Raw genomic sequence first — 22,861 nt, forward strand, 5'->3', positions numbered from 1 at the left:
TTTAGCTGTATACGCAACACCACACCATCACCGTACTCTTAGCGTGTATGTTGAGAAGAAAAAGCAAGCTTCATATTTATGTTAGAAGAATTAGGAACTTGAAATGATCTTAATTTTTAACAATACACTTTAGTTTTTGAAAGTTGATTTGTGAAAAAAGATTTAATACAGTTCTTTGTAACATATAATAATACAGACTATATTAGATAAGAAGGTTTGAGAAAAAAAATTAACCTGAATGTAGTATCAGATGGGTTTCGATATTATTTGGGTGATGGCACAGAATACAAGTCTTGTAATCTTGATGTTCTCAAGAAAGTTGCACTCTTTAAAGTTATTAGCTTGTAGGCAGTCTGATATTAAATTTATCATTTTTAATGAGGCTTCTGGTGCATATGAGTAAAAATCCTAAGTGCAGGTCATTAGGAGCTATTATTTATCAAATAACTGTAGATGGTGATATTTCTTATAATTTGTCATTACTAACTAAGCAAATAGTAAGTTTTTAAAAAAAAAAAACTTTAAAACTTAAAAAAGATTTTTTTTTAATGTTTATTTTTGAGAGAGAGACAGAGCGTGAGGTGGGGAGGGGCAGGGAGAGAGAGGGAGACACGGAATCCAAAGCAGGCTCCAGGCTCTGAGCTGTTGGCACAGAGCCCTATGTGGAGCTTGAACCTGCAAACCATGAGATCATGACATGAGCCGAAGTCAGACGCTTAACTGACTGAGCCACCCAGGCGCCCTTAAAACTTTTTTTAACCAGCAATTTTAAATATTGTTATTGCCTCAAAGGGACACAGTTTGAAATCTGAAGGGAAAAATAAAGATCATTTTTCTTGTTCAGTGGTTATTTCAGTTTAGTTTACTTGACTAAGCAGCAGCAGTATAAAGTATATTGAATTTTATTCTCTTAGAAATCAATGGCTATGCTTCTGAAAGATAACTGCTAATATATCTTATTCTTATATAAGAAGAAGGAAAAAATGGTTCAGATAATGGTTAGATTTCATATATTTTACATAAATTTTGTTTTATCTTAAAATTTTGTGCTTTTTACACACTGAATAAAAGGTACTTTTTCATGGAATTAACTGGAATTCCATATATTTATGTATTTTGTAGTTATCTTTCCGGTGTTTATCTTTAGGCGATTAAATATTTATTCATTAACATTTTTTCTTCCAGTCAAGGAGCTGGACAGCTTTACCTAAAACAAACCTAGGAATTAAAGATTATAGATTTGGTGTACTGATTCAGTCTGTTTTATCGATGAAGAAATTGAGCTCCAGATAAACTGAGTTGCCTGAGGTTTCTAGTATTAAGGAATATTTTATTTCAGAGGTTGCTTAAGTTAGTGAATTCACTGACTACACTTAGTTCTAATCTGGTGAGCACATGTTAAAATCAGTAGTATACAAAGTTTACTTGAGTCCTTGCAGAGACCATCCTATATTTGCTTACCAATATTGTTTTGAATGACATGTATGACATGTACTCTAAATAATGACACAAATACTTATTTATGTTTCATCTTGTTTCTGTTAGGTTTTTTATTTTTATTTTTTGATAAGTTATGACATTCAGAAACCTGTATAAGTCATAAGTTTATAGCTTTATGATTTATTACAAAGTAAACACATCTCTGTGACCACTACCGAGGTCAAGGAATAGAATGTTATGGGCACTCCAGAAGCTCCTCTCTTACTCCCTCCCTTCCAGTTATCACCCTCTTTCAGCCTCCCAGAGGTAACTGCCATGCTGACTTCTAAAACCAAAGAGTAGTTTTGGCTGTTTTTGAGCTTTATGTAAGTGAAATCACATGGTATGTGGTTTTTTGCTTAATATTATGTCTGAAACTAATTTGTGTTTTTCTGTGCAGAAGTAGTTCATTCATTCTCATTGCTATTGATTCTAATGTATGATGGACATGTTTTCAGTTTGGAACTGTTATGAATAATACTGATACGAACATTTCTGTACATGCCTTTTGGTGGGCACACATATGCACACATTTCTGTGGCATATATATTTCTAGAAGTGGAAAAGCTGGTCATGGGTATGCATATATTCAACTCTACCAATAAAGCCGTATCATTTTCCAGATTTGTTGTTCCAGTTTATACTCCTTTTAGCAGTGTATGAGAATGCCAGTTACTTTATATTCAGTTATGTGGTTTGATTAAAATACTATTACACGGTATTTGAAAAATCTTGTGCTATTTTAAAAAAATCTCCAATGGTGGATATTTGGTGATGAATAGCTATTTCTACCTAAATGAGACATAGTATAAAGAAATATGAAAGAGCAAATCTAAAGATTTTCAGTCCACAAATGAGCACCTATGGTGTGCCTGTTGGATTACAGCATATTCAAACAAAACATAGTTTTTTGTTTTCAAAGTTATAGTCAAATAACTTCTGAAAGATAACTTCTAATATATCTTATTCTTTTATAAGAAGAGGGAAAAAGTGTTAGGATAATGATTAAGTTTCATATATTTTGCATAAATTTTTTTTTCCAAATTTTTTTTTAATGTTTATTTATTTTTGAGAGAGGGAGAGATGACAGAGTGTGAGCTGGGGAGGGGCAGAGAGAAAGGGAGACACAGAATCCGAAGCAGGCTCCAGGCTCTGAGCTATCAGCACAGAGCCCGATGCGGGGCTCAAACCCACGAACTGTGAGATCATGACCTGAGCCAAAGTTGGACGCTTAACCGACTGAGCCACCCAAGTACCCCAAATTTTGTTTTATCTTAAGCAGTGTCTTTTCTTGATCCTTAAAAATATTTGGTTGTGAAATACAGTGAATAGTACAGCATTTTAGGGGATATCGTTTAGAAAGAATGAAAAAATAACATGTGTCTATAACTTAAAGAAATCTTGAAGGAAATGGAAAAGAACTTTTGGTCAAAGTGAATTTGGTAACTATGAGGTGAAATGTACGTGATACTTTGAAAGATGGCCCTGGGGAAGGAGGAGGGAAAGTATTATAAGGTTGTGTATTATTCCTGAGACGAATGGTGGGTGTTGTGTCAGGAATGACCAAAGCTCAAAGTGCTACTAACAGGGACATGCATCATTAGGTAAATAGGGACCCCAGCTATTGCTTCCTTGGTATGCTTGTGGTCAGATACTTCAAGGAAGGCAATGAGATGCTATATGGTCTCATTAAAGTAGTGGGAAATTGAGTTTTATATCTTTATTTTATATCAGTAGTAAGAAAAACATTTTAAATAATTTATAGTATTCAAAAAAAAATGGAATTGAGTTTCTGAAGGATTTGAATGTGAAATCACATTTTAGAAGACATGTTGATGAAGATGTGTCAACATTTGACTAAATTCGAAATGCTAAGTGGATTTGATAGAAATAAAGTGACTGCATAGAAACTTAAGTCTATTACACTACCTTAAATGAATCAGAAAGGCAAGGGAAGCTATAAGAAAGGAAATCCAAGATAGTGTGTGTCATAGAAGCTGAAATAATTTCCAGAAGGCAGAAGGGTTACTTGAACTGAGTTCAGAAAACATTTAAACAGCTTTTGTTATGGGCCAAGCAGGGTCATAGCTGGTACCATGGATGAATAAGTCACGGGCCTTGTTCTTTGAGCATTTGGTGCCTAAATAGTATATGATAGATGCAGACGCATGGATGATTGGAGGCTTCTTATAGAAGGTTGCATTTTTGAGGTTAGCTTCTGTCACTTGGTTAGTGGTGGCAAGTGTTTCCTAGTGGTCAGAGGGATTGAGAGAACATTTGGATTTGTCTAGGAACTTATTAGTCGCCCTTCAAAGTATAGTTGCAGTATTTTTATGGGAGCAGAGACTAAAATACAAGAGGTTAACAGGTAAGTGGGTATTTGGAAAATGGAGGCAGTGGATCACCTATTCTCAATATTTGTCACTGAACAGAAGGAAGGATAGACATGAGATGATTTTGTTTGTACCTTTTTGTTAAGGTAGGTCTGGAGACCCACTGCTGAGTTAAAAAGGAAGCAGGTAATTGCAAGGGGATGATTAAAGATCCTAAACAGAGTTGAAATGTATGTGGGTATAAGTTGCTTAAAAGCTAGGTGGAATGGTAATAAGAGGTGAAAGGTTTACTGACTCTTTGGAAAAGAGTCAGTCATACTTCCTCTTCTGAGAATCACTAGAAGAAAAAGACCAGATGCAAAGAGAGATACATGCTTCTGAAAAGATGATTGGTGAGTTTCAACTGGAAAACCTCAGAAGACTAAGGAAGAGGCAAAATTATCCTTGGGTGAGATTGGGGAAGTTCCAGTTGAAGGCTTGGGGAGAGAAAACATAGAGATGGCCTAGAAGCATAGGGAAATGAATCTAGACATTTCTGAGCAAAAGAAAGCATGGACCATACCGAAGGTACAGGTTGGTATTAGAACTGTACCAGGCATATAATAAATACTATAAATATGCAAAATATTAATTGGATTGAATTGGACTGAGATCTAGAGGTCAAATTACAGTGGTGTTAATATAGTATGGTGGGTTGAGCAAATGGTCATGAGAATATTGAAGATGAGGGGGACAGCATGAGAGATTATTAGCGAAGAATCTGAGTAGGTGTGGAGAAGCTTAATGGTCATAGGAGAGTTTGACTCTTGGGAAATCAGAAACGAGTTGACAGGTATCAGAGGGAAAGCTGCATTTACTATGTGCCTACTATATTTTAGGAACTTTGAATGTATTTCTAAACCATGCAACAACCCTGCAAATTAGGTGATAATTATCAACTTGGGTCTCAATTTTTAGTGTATTTTAAACTTTAGAAAGTTGTGCGTTTAAGTCAATTTCCTGTTTTTGATATTAAATGAAATTTATTTGGCTTTATAATACATATTTATGCTTAATTTGATTAGGGATATGATTGATGTTTAGGACGACTTCAGTTAAACAACTTGACTTGACTCCGTGGCAACCGGGAAATTTATAATCTGTTTTCAGTATCAGCCCCGAATTATCCTCAGTCACCTTTTACCAAGAGTAGAGATGAGATTATGTTTCAAAGATTTCCCTTTCTGTAAGATGCAAAGCAAGACTAAATTAAGTGTGAATGCCAATAAAGTAAGTAATTGAATTTAGTAAATCATTATCTGCAGACGGAGATGTTAACATAAACATTAAAATGAATGCTATCTACATTACTGATTTTCAGGTCTTTTAAAGCAAGGAGTCCCCCCCCCGCCCTTTTTTTTTTTAAGATTTTATTTTTAAGTAATCTCTACACCCAATGTGGGGCTCAAATTTACAACCCTGAGATCAAGACTCTATGCTCTACCAACTGAGCCAATCAGGTGCCCCTGAATCCCTTGTTTTTTAAAAATCCTACTAGAAAGCTCAATCTGTAAGATACATAAAAACAGAATACTCAGGGTGAAATCTTTTATTGGTGGGGTAGTGGGGGAGGGGGAGGTCCAATCTCTTACTTTCAGTGACTAAAGATTACCCAGTGCCCTAAAGAGCACAGATTGCAAACTGTTTACAGTGTTTTATGTGGATTATTATACAATAGTTCTATGAGATAGTACTATTAGTATCCCCATTTTACAGGTGAAGAAACTGAGCTTCAAAATGATTATGTGATTTGCCTAAGATTACACAGCTAGTAAATGATAAAGCCAAGATTCCATGCTTTCACTAGTCTTATTTTCAGAGCCCGTACTTTAACTGCTCTGCTATACAGAACCCTTTGTAGAATCACTTCTCAATGAAAATAGGATTCTTTGAGGGATAATTGGGAATTAAACTTTATTTTATTTTTTTAAAAAATTTTTTTAATGTTTATTTATTTTTGAGAGAGAGAGACAGACAGAGCTCCAGAGAGAGAAGGAGACACAGAATCAAAGCAGGCTCCACATTCTGAGCTGTCAGGACAGAGCCTGACGCGGGGCTTGAACTCATGAACCATGAGATCATGACCTGAGCTGAAGTCGGCCGCTTAACCGACTGAGCCACCCAGGCGCCCCGAGAATTAAACTTTAAATTGGATCACTGAGGCATTTTTTATGGTAAAATATACATAACATAAAATATACTATTTTAAACATTTTTAAGTGGACAGTTCAGTGCGAGCTTCTTACAGCCATAAAAAATGATATGTTGTTGCTTAAAAGAGTGGTTTTGAATCTCAGCTTTGGAGTAACTATTAAGGGTTGATGAGTTTTGTTTTATGTTATGACATTATTGAATTCTTGAAAGCATTTGAGTATTTACTGTGTGCCAGGAATTGTGTGGTAGATGCTAGGGATATAAAGATGAATAAGAACTAATCTCTGCATTCGTCTTTAGTAGACAAGACAGACTTACTAAATTAGACCTTCTAAAGTAGACATTCTAGGTGTACTACTAGACCCAGAACAGTAATACGGTGTGTAAGTTATGGGAAAATGAGTGCTTACCAGTTCGAGGAGAGAGAGAGAGAGAGAAAGAGAGAGTGTCTGTGTGTGTGTACACCTACATTTACATACAGGCTTCCTAGAAATAGTAGAACTTGAGTTTAATCTAAAAGACATTACTTATCAAGTGGAGGAAGGTGGGAGGTGGGGGTCAGTGTTGTAGGCGTAGAGAACTTCTTGTACATATTAATGGAGATAGGAGAAAGTTTGAATTCAGGCCAACATTTCAACATGGTTGAGCATGGATTACCTATGAGAGAAGAGAAGCAAATAAGGGTGGAGGGGCATTGATATCTTTAGGAAGAGAATAAAAAGAACAAGTATATATGTTAGGAGGGCAAAGGCAGATATAGGCATATGATAATACTGTTGATTTGTATAAATATTTTCTAAATCATTTGGAAACTAAGTACAATCAGATATAACAGGCTTGGATCTTAGCAGTTTTTGAGCAAATTAATGTAGCGTCATCAGTTCTTAGTTCTGCAGGTCAGTGAGAGGGAAATACATATCTGTCGAGCATTTACCATGTTTTGGGACTTTGGATCTGTTCTTCTGAACTCTGGAATAACCCTGTCAAGTAGATGATCACCTAAGGGAAACAGACTGAGAGGTTCCAAGAATTGCTCAAGGCTATGCAGTTTAGAGAGATGGCAGTTGGAAACCTTGGGGTCCTTCAGCTCTACATTTGCTGCTGACTTACCTTTGCCACATATGGTCCTAATTGACTAGTGGATCTATTTTATTATTAAACAGTTGAAGTTAGATATATTGCAGTGAGATTAATCCAAAACATGTTGATGATACATACAGCAGAGTTAAGGATGGGATTTAATAGAACAGTATAAACAAATACAGAGATTGGCATATATGACATTAAAGTCTTTTATTCTATGGGCTTCTTTCATGATTTTGTGTATTGTACATTAATAGAACAACCTCAGGATTTAATTGTTAGTTAGCTGTTGAAAATAATTTAGAAGGATGTCCTTCTGGATAACTTTCAAATTGGTGTATATTTTTGTTGGGTTCTAATTTTTGCTAATACTCTTGTTGTTATATGTTACGGTCATATTAGCCTGAAAAATTAAAAGATGAGGATATTTCTACAACTTAATAGAATGACTGTCTTTCACATAAATTTTTAAAGGAATTTTACACATAGAAGGTAATAATTGATGTCTTCAAGAGGAGGAAAAAGCATGGTCTTTTTAAAATTAAAAACTTTTAAAAATTTAATTTCAGTAAGTTTTTATTTTAGAATATGGGGCCCCACCACTTTAAGTCTTCCTTGCTTTTTTTCCTTGACGAGAATTTTAAGCTTTTTTTCCTGATGGAGCTTACATCTCTAGTTTGGTTGGGGTAATTTTTTAAAAATTTCTTTCTTGGAAGTCTATAGAATTTTTATAACTTTTGAATATGTGAATGGAAAGTAAACTACAGTATACAATGTTGAGTTATAAGATACCTTCACAGGCATCTTGTTGAAACCTGTCATTGATGAGGAAACTGAAGTCCAGAGGGCTGTGTTGTCACACATTCAGTTACTGTCAGAGATTAGAATTTTGGTCTCCTGATAAGGGAAAAACAAATAATACTAATAGGTTTTAGTCTATAGTTCGGGGTAATGAATTTTTTCTTTTGGATCCTGTTAGCCTACTTTGAAAATGTCTGTGTAGGCTTATAAGTAACTGCTAGGTAAATTAAGAAGAGACATACTTAATATCCATATTAAAGAATTACTTTCAGAGTACTTTGGGTAGAAGTTTTCTTTTTTTATTTTCTTTTTAAACATTTATTTATTTTTGAGAGACAGAGACAGAGAGACAGAATCTGCAACAGGCTCTAGGCTGTCAGCACAGAGCCCGACTCGGCTTTAACCCAAGAACTGTGAGATCATGACCTGAGCCAAAGTCAGACACTCAACCGACTAAGCCACCCCCAGGTGTTCCTTGGGTAGAAGTTTTCTAACCATATGAGGGCTGAAAATTGGGTCACAGTTTGTGATTTGCTATCCAGATGTCTTTTATTACTGCACTTCCCATGTAAAAAAAGCTGAACATACTACCAAAGGGTAGATTCTACAGCATGTCATGCTTCTTATTCAAAAAGAACTTGAGAAATACTTGGGGGGGGGGGCAATAAACAATAGGCCATAATACACATGCACTGGAATATTATTCAGCCTTTAAAAGAAGGGCAATTCTGACACATACTACAAAATGGATGAATCTTGAGGAGATTAGGCTAAGTGAAATAACCCAGTCACATGCAAATACTGTATGGTTCCACTTTTGTCAGGTATCTAGAATAGTCAAATTCCTAGAAAGAGAAAGTAGAATGGTGGTTGCCAGGGATGTGGGGAGGGAGAAATGAGGAATTGTTTAATGGATGCATGGTTTCAAATTTGCAAGATGAGAAAGAGAGTGTGTGCACAATGTGAATATGTGTTAAAAGGTTCTGAATTGTACCCCTAAAAAATGGTTAATTAAGGTTGTAAGTTTTTTGCTTATATATGTTTTACCGTAATTAAAAATAACAAATATTTTTTACATGGACCATAAACTCCAATGTCCAGGTAATTAGTGTTGCCATTTTTTAAAAAAAACTTTCATGTAAGATTTTTTTTAAAAGAACAAAAACAATTTCTGCCTTATGTAGCATTCCCTCTCCCCAACCAAAAAGAAAAATTGGTCCATTCCATGAGTATTTATTGACTACTTACTATATTTTATATACTTATTATATACTTATATAATAAGTACTAGGGATACATCATATAAAAATTTTTGACGTAGAACTTACATTTTATGGGAAGCATAAGCTTTAAACATGATAAATATGTAAAATATATAGAATGTTAGCCAGTGCTAAGGTAGAAAAATAAAGCAGGGAAGGGGAATATCCCATATTGGACAGGAAATGGGGACATTTCATTTATTTATTTTTAATGTTTATTTATTTTGAGAGAGAGATAGAGAGTGAGCGGCGGGCGGGGGGTGGGGGGTAGGGGCAGAAAGAGAGGGAGACAGAGAATCCAAAGCAGGCTTTGCACCATCAGCATGGAGCCTAATACAGGGCTCAAACCCACCAGCTGTGAGATCGGGACTTGAGCCAAAATCAAGAGTAAGCGCTTAACCAACTGAGCCACCCAGGTGCCCTGGAAATGGTGACATTTTAGATAGGGTGGTCAAGAAGGGCCTCAGTGAGAAAGTTACTTTTGAGGAAAGAACTGGATGAAATGAAAGAAGACTGTACATAGCAAGTGCAAAGCCTTGAGGAAAAAACATGTCTGGCTTTTTTAATTAAAAATATTTTTTAAGGGGTGCCTGGGTGGCTCAGTCAGTTGAGTGTCCGACTTCGGCTCAAGTTATGATCTCACAGTTCATGAGTCCCGCATCGGGCTCTGTGCTGACAGCTCAGAGCCTGGAGCCTGCTTCCGGTTCTGTGTCTCCCTCTCTCTCTCTGCCCCTCCCCCCTTGCGCTCTGTCTCTCCCTGCCTCTCAAAAATAAAGAAACGTAATAAAATTGTTTTTAATATTTTTAAAAGTTTATTTTGCAAGAATGAGTGAGCAGAGGAGGTGCAGAAAGAGGGAGAGAGAGAATCTCAAGCAGGCTCTTCGCCGTCAGTGCAGAGCCTGACGCAGGGCTCTATCTCACAACCATGCCCTGAAATCAAGAGTTGGTCCTTTAACCAACTGAGCCACCCAGGTACCCTTAAATAAAAAATATTTTTAAATTTAAATTAAATTTTTAATGTGTTATGTGTAAAATTCAGTGGCATTATTTCCACTGACAATATTGTGTAACCTTCACTACTGTCTTCCCTTTCTTCCCTACCTCCCTAAACAGAAACTACTCATTAAGAGATAACTTCTTATTTTTCCCTCTCCCTAGCCTCTGGTAATCTCTAATCCTTTTATCTTTATGAATTTGCCTATTCCACATATTCTAAATATTTTGTATAGTGGAATCATATAATATTTTCCCTTTTGTGTCTACTTATTATACTTAGCATAATGTTTTCTAGGTTCATCCACATTGTAGCAGGTATCAGAACTCTATCCCCTTTTTATGGTTGGATAACATTCCATTTTAGGTATGTACCAGATTTTGTTCACTCATCTGTTGATGGATACTTGGACTGTTTTCAACTTTTGGCTGTTGTGAATAATGCCGCTATGAACGTTTGCATATAAATATTTGGGTCTCTGTTTCTAATTCTTTGGGGTGTATAGTTTATATCTAGAAGTAGAATTCCTGGGTTATATGGTAATTCTTTAACTTTTTAAGGAACAACCACACTTTTTCATAGTGGCTGTGCCATTTTACATTACTAATGGCAATGTAGGAGTATTCCAACTTGCCCACATCTTTTCAAACACTTGTTACTTTTCATTTTTAAAATAATATTCCTAGTAGTTGTGAAGTGAAATCTTATTGTGATTTTGATTTGCGTTCTCCTAATGACTGATGTTGAGTATCTCTGTTAATTGGGCATTCCTATATCTTCTTTGGATAAATGTTTATTGAAGTCCTTTGTCCATTTTAAAATTGGGTTGAGTATAGTAGTGAGTTTTTGGGAGTTCTTTATAAATTCTAGATATTGGGGCGCCTGGGTGGCTTAGTCGGTTAAGCGGCCGACTTTGGCTCAGGTCATGATCTTGCGGTCTGTGAGTTCGAGCCCTGCGTCGGGCTCTGTGCTGATAGCTCAGAGCCTGGAGCCTGTTTCAGATTCTGTGTCTCCCTCTCTCTAACCCTCCCCCGTTCATGCTCTCTCTCTGTCTCAAAAATAAAAATAAACGTTAAAAAAAAATTTTTTTTAGAAATAATAAATTCTAGATATTAAACTTTTATCAGATATATGATTTGCAAATATTTTCTCCCATTCTGTGGGTTGTCTTTTTACTCTGTTGATAGTATTCTTTGGTGCACAAGTTTTTAATTTTTATGAAGTTCAATTTATCTTTTTTTTTCTTCTTTTATTACCTGTGCTTTTGATATTAAAGAAACCATTGCTAATCCAAAGTCATGAAGATTTGCCCTTATGGTTTCTTCTAATAGTGTTACAGTTTTAGCTCTTAAATTTAGATCTTTGATATATTTCAGTTAATTTTTTTTATGGTGTAAGGTAAGAGTTCAGCTTTATTCCTTTGCACGTGGCTCTCCAGTTTTCCCAACATCAGTTGTAGAAGAGATTATTTTTTCCCCATTGAATGTTCTTGGCACTCTTGTCAAAAATCAGTTGACCATGTGAAGGTTTATTTTTGGATTTTCCCTACTATTCCGTCAGTCTATATTGTCTATCCTTATGCCAATACCACATGTTTTGATTACTGTAGTTTTGTGTAAGTTTTGAAACTGGGAAGTGTGGGTCTTCCAACTTTGTTCTTTTTCAATATTGTTTTGGCTCTTCTGGGTCCCTTGAAATTCCATATGAATTTTAGGATGAGTTTTTTTGTATATGCAAAAAGTCATTGGAATTTTGATAGAAATTGCATTGAATGTGTAGATTGCTTTGGGTATTAATGTCATCTCAACAATATTAAGTCTTCCAGTCCATGTACACAGGATGTTTTTCCATTTATTTAGATCTACCTTCATTCCTTTCAGCAGTGTTTTGTCTTCAAAACAATGTATAGTCTTCAGTGTACACATCTTAACATGTCTTTCATTAAATTTATTCCTAAGTATCTTATTTTCTAATGCTATTGTAAATGGAATTGTTTTCTTTCTTCCTTTCTTTCCCTTTCTATTTTATTTTTAAGTAATCTCTATGTTTAAGTAATTTCCTCTTTCTTTCTTTCTTTCTTTCTTTCTTTCTTTCTTTCTTTCTTTCTTTCTATTTTATTTACACCCAATGTGGGACTTAGGCTCACAATCCTTAGGTCAAGAGTCACACACTCTACCAACTGATCCAGACAGGTCCCCCAATGGAATTGTTTTATTTCCTTTACATAGTGTTGATTACTGTCTCACAGAACGACAACTGGTTTTTCTGCATAGATTTGTATCCTACAATTTTGCTGAATTTGTTTATTAGCTCTAACAGTTTGTGTGTATGTTTTCTACACACATACAAGATCATGTAATCTGTGAACAGAGATAATTCTACCTTTTCCTTTCTAATTCAGATGGCTTTTCTTTTACTTTCTTGCCTGTTTTCTCTGGCTAGATCCTTCAGTCTACGTTGAATACAAGTAGTGAAAGTGGGCATCCTTGTCTTGTTCCTGATTTGGGGACAAAAGCTTTCATTCTGTTACTGTTGAATTTGATGTTAGGTGTTAAGTTGTTTATATAGGGCCTTTATCATATTGAGGAAATTCCTTTCTATTCCTATTTTATTAAGTGTTTTTATAATGAAAGGGTGCTGGAAGGGTAGTGGATTTTGTCATATGCTTTTTTTGCATCAATTGATATGATGATGTTCTTTTACCTTCTTTCTATTCATGCAGTGTATTATATCGATTGACTTTTGTATGTTAATTACCTTTACATGTGTAGGATAATTCTCACTTTTTCATATAATACACCATATATATACATATATGTATAAAATGCTGTGGGATTTGGTCTGCTAATATTTTGTTGACAATTTCTCCATCTATGTTTATAAGAGATATTAGTCTTTAGTGTCTTGTTTTTTGGTTTTGAGTTTTTTGCCTTGTGATGTCTTTGGCTTCATTATCAGGCATAATGTTGGCCTCACAAAATGAGTTAGAAAGTACTTCTACCTTTTTATTTTTGTGGAACAAGTTGAGAAGAATTGGTGGTGTCAATTCTTTAAGTATTTGGTAGAGTTCATTATTAAAGCCATCTGGTCCTGGACTTTTGTCCAGGGAAGTTTGGGAAGTTTTTGATTACAGATTCAATCTTATTTGTTATAGGTCTATTTAGATTTTCAGTTTCTTTTTGAGTCAATTTTTGTAGTTTACATGACATGTAATTTGTTCGTTTCATCTAAGTTTATCCAATTTATTGGTGTGTACTGTTCATATTATTCTTATTTTAAAAGCACTTATTCTTATATAAAAAGGACTTATACAGTCCTTCTATAGTCTTATATGTAATATCCTCTCTTGTTTCTGTTTTTAGTAATTGGGATCTTCTTGTCAATTTTGTTGATCTTTTCAGAGAACTAATGTTAAATTTAATTGATTTTCCTCTTTTGTTTTTCTCTTCTTTATTTCATTTATCTCCGCTCTATTATTTCTTTCTGCTGCCTTTGCGTTTAGTTTGCTTATTGCTTTTAAAAAAAATTTTTTTTTAATGTCTATTTTTGAGAGACAGAGTGTGAGCGGGGGAGAGGCAGAGAGAGAGGGAGACATGGAATCCAAAGCAGGCTCCAGCCTCCTAGGTGTTAGCAGAGATCCCGAGGCGGGGCTCAAACCCACGAACCTCAGGATCATGACCTGAGCCAAAGTCAGGTGCTCAACCTACTGAGCCACCGAGGTGTCCCAAGTTTGCTTATTTTTTTAAGGTGTACAGTTAGGTTATCGATTTGAGATTTTTTTAATGCGGTTGTTTACAAGTATAAATTTCCCTTAGACCATTGCTTTTGCTGCATCATAACTTTTGCTTGTGTTTTCATTTTTATTCATCTGAGGGTATTTTCTAGTATCTCTTTATTTTTTATATAGGATTTTTCACATTTCAACAAGCTGGAAAAATTTTTGCTGATAGCTTTGAAAAGAGAAGCTGTAGGGGAGACATAAGTCTTCAAGAATTTGAAGGTTGTCATAATTAGGTTTGTTTTAAACAATCCTAGGAAGGCAGGAGGAAAATTGAACTTCTAAAGAAATTTTTAACAGATATTCAAGTAGTTTCCTTAACAGGAACTGTTCTAGAAGTTCATAGATCTTTTTTTTTTTTTTTTTAACAAAGAAATGGTGTTGAAGTTTGCCAGCTTTTTATTTTGCCAAGTAAAGATATTCTTTAAAATGACAGATAAATATTTCTGGGTACAACTTAAGTGTTTTGGTCACTGTTATTGAGAGAGTTGCTATTTGCTATCCAAAAATAACTTCAAATTTTACCACAGTAAAAAAGTTAATCAAGTGTTAGGCCAGAGAAATTTTGAACAGTGAAATAGCTCCCTATTGCCTCTAGGATAAAGTCCAGATTTCTTAACATGGCTAATTTAAAGCCTTAGATATCTGACCTCTGCTTGCCTCTCAACATCTCTGTTTTGGCTAGTAGTATGCTCTGGCCACACTACACTATTGAGTAGTTCTCTAAATGCTAAGTCCTCCTTTACCTCTGGGCATTTCTTGTAGTGTTTCCACTGTGTCCTTGCCAGTTTTAGGAATAATGCAAGAGAGTGAAAGGATTGTAAAACACCTGTTTCCTATTTTAATAGGGGTTACCGCTTCCTTTATTTAATACAGTACTTTATAATTCACCTTTGAGGCAGACAGGACTGTAGTTAATAGTTTGTGTTGTTATGTGTTATTTGTTTTCTGTTTTTTGGGTTTGTTTTTTGTTTTTGTTTTTTTTTTACAGATGAAAACAAATAGTATGTGATCTTCTCAAAATCATACAGCTAGGAAGTGGAAGAGGCAGGACTCTGGTCTATGTTTTGTTTTAGGTATCATGTTCTTTCTAATTCTTATGTAGTCATCCACTGATTCAGCAAAAATTTATTGTGTGCCTACTAAGCTAGGCAACATACTAAGGATACGAGGATGATAAAGGTGTTCCTTTTTTTTCCCCGAGGGTATATAGTCTAGTGGAGAGAAAATAAAAAGAAATATAATACAGATTTATAATGGAGTGTTATTTGTAGTATGCACAGGTTACTAGACAGTTGAATCAGGTGATTCTGAAGCTGAATTTTCTCCAAATATAAATTTGAAATAGCTATGAGTAGCTCATAAACAAAGTAAAAATTAATGTAGCACAAATTTAATGTATAGAAATGCTGAAGAGATGACTAATAGAAAACGAATAATTTGGTAGGGATCAGTGCTCTTCGTATTAAATGGGATGAGACTCTTAGTGTATAGAATTTACTGGGAAGACTAATTCATTTAGTAGAAAAATATTGAGAGATTTATTTGGAGAATACAGAGATGTCTTGGAAAGAAAGCAACTGTTAGATATTGAGGAAGTCAACTTACAATTGAAGTATGTTTATATACATAAATCCTGTTTCAGAACACATATTCAATGATTTTGTTTTTACTCTTAAGGCCCAGTTCAAGTGTTAGCTCATCTCTATGCCTTTGCCGATCTTCTCCAGAAATAATTAACTGCGATCTAATCTGTGCCACCATAACATAGTGCTGTGTATACATCTCTGCTAAGGCATATATCACTATGTGTTTATGTGTTTTCTTCCCCTCTGGATTATGAACTTTGTGAAGGCAGGGATTCTGTCCTTTTGATGTTTGAATCCGTTTTGTTTGATCCTCAGGTCATTGGCATCCAGTAAATATAGAAATGAAGATAGAGAAGTAATTTTATTTTGATTCTAAATACTTGTCTCAACCTTAGAAGAATTCTGTCCCCCAAATGTATTCTTTTAATGTACTTAATCCATAAGGCCCCCTACAGCAGTACTCCCAACTTACGTTTCTGCCTTTATTTTCTACTTTTCTTCCTTTGTATATACCCTCTGCAATGGTCATACTGTACTTACTTCCTTCATGCTATTTCTTTATTCCTGAATTCTTTGACCTTCCCTTCCAGTCCTTTTCTAATAAGACTTCTTCAAATGCTAACTGTTACCAGAAGTTTTTCCTGAATAACTTGCCAAAAATGTTATTTTTATAAATTATCTTCTCGATGAACCTGTGCCTCTCTTAGGACACAATTACCATATTTTATTCAATATGTACTGTGTTTTTCTCGTGCCATTCCCCCCTTTTTCCTCCATTTAAATTCTGAACTTCCTGAGGGCAGAAACTTTTGCAGTTTCTACAAAGTTGCTTTGGATATAATAGACAGTCCATAAATATTTGCCTAATTAAACAACAAGTTAAAACAAGCTTGATGTGATATTTTCATAAAGTTAGAAAATGGTACATTTACAGAATAAATTACAACACTAGATCTTAAGAACTTAAATGAGCCTTGTGTCAATTGTAGAATAAACTGTTCAAATCAGAAAACATGGCTTTATTAGATTTTTTGTGCATTTTTTCATAGTTCACCTTCAGTCTCAGTTTTTATAACTAAGGTCGACTACTTACATATGTCTTATCACATATGGAATCTGTATCTTCTTAGTATAGTATCGGTGTTTATGTTCATTTTCTTCATTATTAGATGTTCCTCTTATGTACTTTTAGCAAAGCACAAGTAACGTGCTGATAATGTTCTATTTACATGTCTAAATTCCCTCAGGTATCAATTACTACTTATCATCGAGTTTGTGTAGGTTGTTGTTTATCCATAAATGTTTATTGGATGAGAAAATGGCAAACTTGTTCTTTTTTTTTTTAATGTTTTATTTATTTTTTTTTAATTTTTTTTTTTAATGTTTATTTTTGACAGAGAGAGAGACAGAGCATGAGCGGGGGAGGGGCAGAGAGAGAGGGAGACACAGAATCCGAAGCAGGATCCAGGCTCTGAGCTGTCAGCACAGAGCCCAACGCGGGGCTCGAACTCACAGACCATGAGATTGTGACCTGAGCTGAAGTCGGACGCTCAACGGACTGAGCCACCCAGGCGCCCCTGTTTTATTTATTTTTGAGAGAGAAAGAGAGAGAGACAGAGCGTGAGCAGGGGAGGGGTAGAGAGAGAGGGAGAAACAGAATCCAAAGCAGGCCCCAGGCTCTGAGCTGTCACAGTAGAGCCTGATGTGGGGCTCGAACCCATGAACCATGAGATCATGACCTGAGCCAAAGTCGGATGCTTAACTGACTGAGCCACCCAGGTGCCCCCAAACTTGGTTTCTTAATTAAAATGTCTACTTCTCCCATATTTTTGTTAAGCTTCAGGTTATATAAATGTAGAAAACACTCTGCTTTAGCATAATTTACCATCATGTACAAAATTGCAAAGACTGTACCAGTTCTTTCCTGTATGGACTGTTTTGTTACTGCTCTGATACATATTTATTTCCAGAGCAGTTTCCTAAAAATACTTTAACTGTTTTTTTAAGAACAAATGTTTTTTTAAGAACTGTTTTTTAAGAACAAATAGTAAATCTGTATAAATTAATAATGTTTTATATTTATTTATATTTAAGTTCACTGTTATCACAGTAAATAGAACTATATGAACTAATGTCATATCTGTCAACATTCAGTTGGGCAGTAGATTTTTATAGTTCTGGGTTCTGAACTCTTGAAGTAATACATTCTCATTATTTAAGAAGTTAATCCTAAGATGCATATTTTTTTCCCCTTTTAATATCTCTGAAATTGGGATGTGTCTCAGTCAGTATTTCCCAGGTGGCTGTCATGGAGTCGTTGTCTGTGTGTACACAAAGTTAGTCATGGTTCTTTATCTTGCCATCGCTTCAGTTGGGCTACGTTCAATAGTACCACATGTGTTTGTTATTTAAAATATCTTTACAAATATACTCTGTTTTTCAGTATTTAACCAAAAAGGCATTGATTACATAGAGAGGCACAGAAACAGAGTAGCAGAGCATAAATTTAATATTAGTGAAGCAAATATTTGTTGAAGAAATGACAGCAATTCCACATTTACTTACAGAGCAACAATCAAGTGCTTTATGGACCAAGCAGAGTACCTCAAGGCAGAAGAAATTGTCAGATCCTTTGGAATAAGACTAAGTCTAAAAACCTTTAAAAAGGTCATTTCGTTCATTATAAAATAAAAATGTGAAGTGGTATAGTGCCATAGTTTAATTGACGGCATTTTTTTTCTTCATGTTATATCAGGTAATGATGTATCTCATATTTGATGATGTATTGGATTTGGTAACTTTCATTGTATCTCATTTTATGTTCTTCTTGATAATCATACATCCATATAAAAGCATAAGACATGGATTTCCTGATTAATGACTTAGGTATACATAAAAGTTCCCTAGTCTGAAGCTGAAAATAAGATATGCTCCAGAGAAGTGATTTAACCTACCTTATATTTTTCTAATGGCTTTGTTCATTGCAGACCACATAGCCCTTCATCTGTTCCATCTCACAATTATAAAATCAAGAAAAACAATTTTTTTCTGTATTTCACTTCTAAAATCATATATTTGTTAAAGCACTTGGATACCATTGTGCTTAACAATGAGTCAATTTCTAATTACAATTAATATAGACTTTGGTAGGTTTTACTTTTCAGAATTTTTCTAAAGTATTTCTACATTAAAATAGTGAACATTTATTTAGGAAATTTGTATTTCCTAATATGGACCTCCCAAAATAGAAGTTCTGGAAAAGTTTCTTAGGCCTTTGCTAATTTTTTTTTTAAGTCTCTTTCTTTTTTTGAGAGAGACAGATAGCGCAAGTAAGGGAGGGGCAGAGAGAGAGAGGTGAGAGAGAGAATCCCAAGCGGCCTCCGCACTGCCAGTGGGGCTTGAACCCATGAAGCCATGCGATCATGATCTGAGCCGAGAGCAAGAGTTGGACACTTAACCAACTGAGCCGCCCAGGCGCCCCTGGCCTTTACTAATTTTTAAATAAACTAATATGTAGAGGAGCAGGAACCTCCATTTGTGGTTCTCTGTGCAAGACAGTAGGGCAGAGCTATAAATTGCCTTTATGAAAAAATGTTTGGAATAATACAGGCCTAGAAGAAAATTAGCTAGCCATTTCATGTTAATGAGTAACCCATTAGATCCTTTCCACACAGAAGTAGCGTGTATGTGTGTGTATATATATACATATATTTACATAAATGTAATCATTTTTTCCTCTTAAGACTATCATAAGACTAATTTATTACTTAGCTCAAGCTGCTACTGTTTATTTTTGCCTTAGTTTGATTGTCACCACACATTTATTTGCACAGTTTAGTAAGTAAGCAATATTTGTATTCCAAATGATCTACTGGGACAAGGGGGGAGACTTAGGGACAGAGTAATGAATATGACTATTAACAGGAAGGTGCTTGCTTTTGCTACATGGATATCTAAATCAGTTGGTTCTTAGGAAGGCTCATCTTCCATGGGGGTGGGCAAGGGGACCATGGTAGCAATATGTGGGAACATCCCCAACCTATCACCTGTCTGCATGGTCTGTCAACTGACCAGATAGCTAACTCATCTCATTTGGGCCAATCTGAGAAGGTCTGATGTCAGCTATCTTAACATTGCTTTCAAGTGTAATACATACATTTTTTATGCATGCCAGGGCTGCTAGGGAGTGATGCTAGGGAGTGATGGCCATTTCATGGTCTACGTGAAAGTCTGACATACCATTCTCAAAGTTTACATTCTATCAAAATATATGAACTTCAAAATGAAAGTAATATGCATTATTACTTTTAAATGCATATAGTCATGTCCCATGCACCAGCATTTTTTTTTCTTGTAAGGAATATTAATGAGCTTTTTGCAATGAATTATTCTATAAAAAATACTGTACACTGAGATTGTAGGTTTTTAAAATCATTTATAAACTTTGTAGAACTTTAATGAATACTCATCATTAAACTTTGATTGCTTTTTCTTATTTTCCTAGGATTCTGACACTTCATGACATGTCATTATCTAGAGCAATAATGAACATTGACCTGTTTCGGATTAGTTGATGACCTTTGGAAATGATCCAATAGTATCTACTACAGAGAAGCTGAATATACTTCATTTGGAGTGAACAGCTCAGATCGTCACTGGATTTTTCAAGATGACAGATCCAATGATGGACTTTTTTGATGATGCCAATCTTTTTGGTGAGACCTTAGAAGGTTTGTCAGATGATGCATTTGTACAGCCAGGACCTGTTTCACTAGTCGATGAATTGAACCTGGGTGCAGAATTTGAACCTTTGCACATAGATTCACTCAACCATGTTCAAGGTACTCCAACACATCAGAAGATAACTGATTATGAGCAGTTAAATCAGTTTGATTCAATGAAATTTCACCAGGTCAATCAGCCTTTTGGTAGCCCAGCTGAACACGTGTTATCTCCACACTCTCAGTTTAATTGTTCTCCAATCCATCCCCAAAACCAACCCAATGGTTTGTTTCCAGATGTAGCAGATGGCAGTCCAATGTGGGGCCATCAGACAGCTACCAGCATTTCAAATCAAAATGGGTCTCCTTTCCACCAACAAGGACATTCTCACCCTATGCATCCAAATAAAAGCTTTGTGGTACACCATGACTTTGCCTTATTTCAGGCCAGTGAACAACAAACACAGTGCACTTCACTACGCTCACAGCAAAACAGAAACAGTCTTAACCCAGGGCAAAATTCTCTTAGCCAGTCTAAAAATTTTATGGATGTTAATGTTTCTGGTCCACACAGAGTCAGTGTTAGCCACCCATCACAAATTACGAATGCATCTACGTCGCAACAGTCTCTTTCAATGCAGCAATTTTCTCAAACATCAAATCCTTCAGTACACTTCCTCAAGTGTAGCAATCACCAAGAAGGGAATTTTAATGGACCTTCTCCAAATATGACTTCTTGTTCTGTCAGTAATTCACAGCAGTTTTCTTCACATTATTCCTTTTCCAGTAATCACGTCTCACCCAACAGTCTTCTGCAGTCCTCTGCTGTTCTTGCACCTAATCATACAAATCAGGCTTTATCAGATTTTACTGGAAGTAATTCCTTTTCACCTCATAGGGGAATCAAGCAAGACTCCACTCAGCATATGCTAAATCCCAATACATCGTTGAATTCAAGTAATTTCCAAATGTTGCATTCATCACATCCTCAGGGTAATTATAGCAATTCAAAATTATCTCCTGTGCACATGAACTTCCCAGATCCTGTTGACTCAGGAACTCAAATGGGCCATTTCAATGATCATGTAGAAACTAATGGCTTTTCATCTTTAGAAGAGAATTTACTTCATCAAGTAGAGTCTCAAACTGAGCCATTCACGGGACTTGACCCAGAAGACCTCCTGCAGGAGGGTCTCCTTCCCCAGTTTGATGAGGCAACATTTGGACAGGATCATTCAAGTCACGTTTTAGATCATGACATTGAACGGCAGTTTACTTCACATCTGGTAACTCGGCCTTCAGAGATGGCTCAAACTCAGTTGCACAGTCCAGCTCGCAGTTGGCATTCATCACTTTCGAATCATCAGCATTTACATGACAGAAATCGCCTATATTTACAGCGACAGGTTTGTAGCTCTTTTATTTTGATGATTTCGGGTAGGATGGACTTTTACTCATTGAGTTAATTTTATGTGAGACCTATCCAAGGTTGCTCAAACTCAGTCATTCTATTATGTGAATATGCATATTTTGACATAGGTTTTGTTGCTTTAACGGACTTACATTTGGAAATTATTCATTGATGTGCTCAGAGCAATACGTTAACTTCTATATTTAGAAAATAGTCAGGTTTTAAGACCTTTTTGTAGCTTTCAATTATAATTGCCTTTAATGAAACAATTTATTATCAAAAAGGAAAACTTAACCATAATTAGAAGGAAAACAGTAGACTGGGAACGTTTTATCGCAATGTTTATCATGTTAATACTCTTATAAAGAGCTCATATAAATTTATAAGCAAACTTTTAAGACCTCAGTTGATAACTGGATAAAGCATAGGAGCTGAAATTTCATAAAAAGGTAAGTTGAGCTAATAAAACATTCAGAATAATATACAACTTTAATAATTCAGTTTGCAGTGTGGTTTCATTTTTATGTATTAGAAAAAAAGTTAATGCTTAATGCTGGTGAATTTATGGTGAAATTGGAACTTATAGACCTTTGTCAACTGATACAGATATTTTGGAAAACAACTAGGTTGTATTTTTGAATATAAAAATACTTTATTACAATACCCCAAACGTGGCAAAAGTAATATACCCAAAGATATCTATCTCCTGCTATCTATACAGGACAGTTGGAAGCATCATAGTTTATTATCATAGTGTATTAGGTGGACTATCACAAACATTAAAAAGACTTTGAAGACTAATACCGAATACCATGTTAATGATGTGGGAAAAGTATAATTCAAAATTAAGATCACAGTAAAGTGGTTAAGAGTACAGGCTCAGGTACCAAACTACCTGGGTTAGAATCTTAGCTACTGTTACATACTAGCTGTGTGACTTTTAGCTAATTATAGAATTTGTATGTGCCTCATTTGTTTTACCTTTCAAATGTGGAATAATAACAGGATCTACGTAGTAGAGCTTTGGTAAGGATTTAAAAAGTTATAATATGTAAAAGTACTTAGAACTATGCTTAGTATGTAGTAAGCACTTAATAAACATTTTTATAATTATGCTTTTTCTCATAGCAGTATGAAAATATGCATATGAAAAAAATATTAAAATAGATTCTTTCAGTCAGGGTAGTACAATTATACTTTCCTTTGTTTTCTATAGT

At 35.2% G+C, this 22,861-nt stretch overlaps 1 protein-coding gene across 7 annotated transcripts in view; it reads left to right on the forward strand.

Moving 5' to 3' along the window:
* CHD9 (chromodomain helicase DNA binding protein 9) overlaps window positions 1-22,861 on the forward strand; it is a 237,295-nt gene that overhangs the window by 59,495 nt on the left and 154,939 nt on the right. For 6 of the 7 annotated variants that reach the window (XM_058707433.1, XM_058707437.1, XM_058707432.1 and 3 more), the window contains exon 2: window positions 20,017-21,639. In XM_058707433.1, coding sequence (XP_058563416.1) covers window positions 20,182-21,639 — 1,458 coding nt within the window. In that variant the 5' untranslated portion in view covers window positions 20,017-20,181. Of the gene's footprint in view, window positions 1-18,248; window positions 18,268-20,016; window positions 21,640-22,861 lie in introns of those variants that run through there. The other variant, XM_058707435.1, reaches the window with a different exon arrangement.

Source organism: Neofelis nebulosa, chromosome 17, assembly GCF_028018385.1.
Source record: "Neofelis nebulosa isolate mNeoNeb1 chromosome 17, mNeoNeb1.pri, whole genome shotgun sequence".
Classification (NCBI taxonomy): domain Eukaryota; kingdom Metazoa; phylum Chordata; class Mammalia; order Carnivora; family Felidae; genus Neofelis; species Neofelis nebulosa.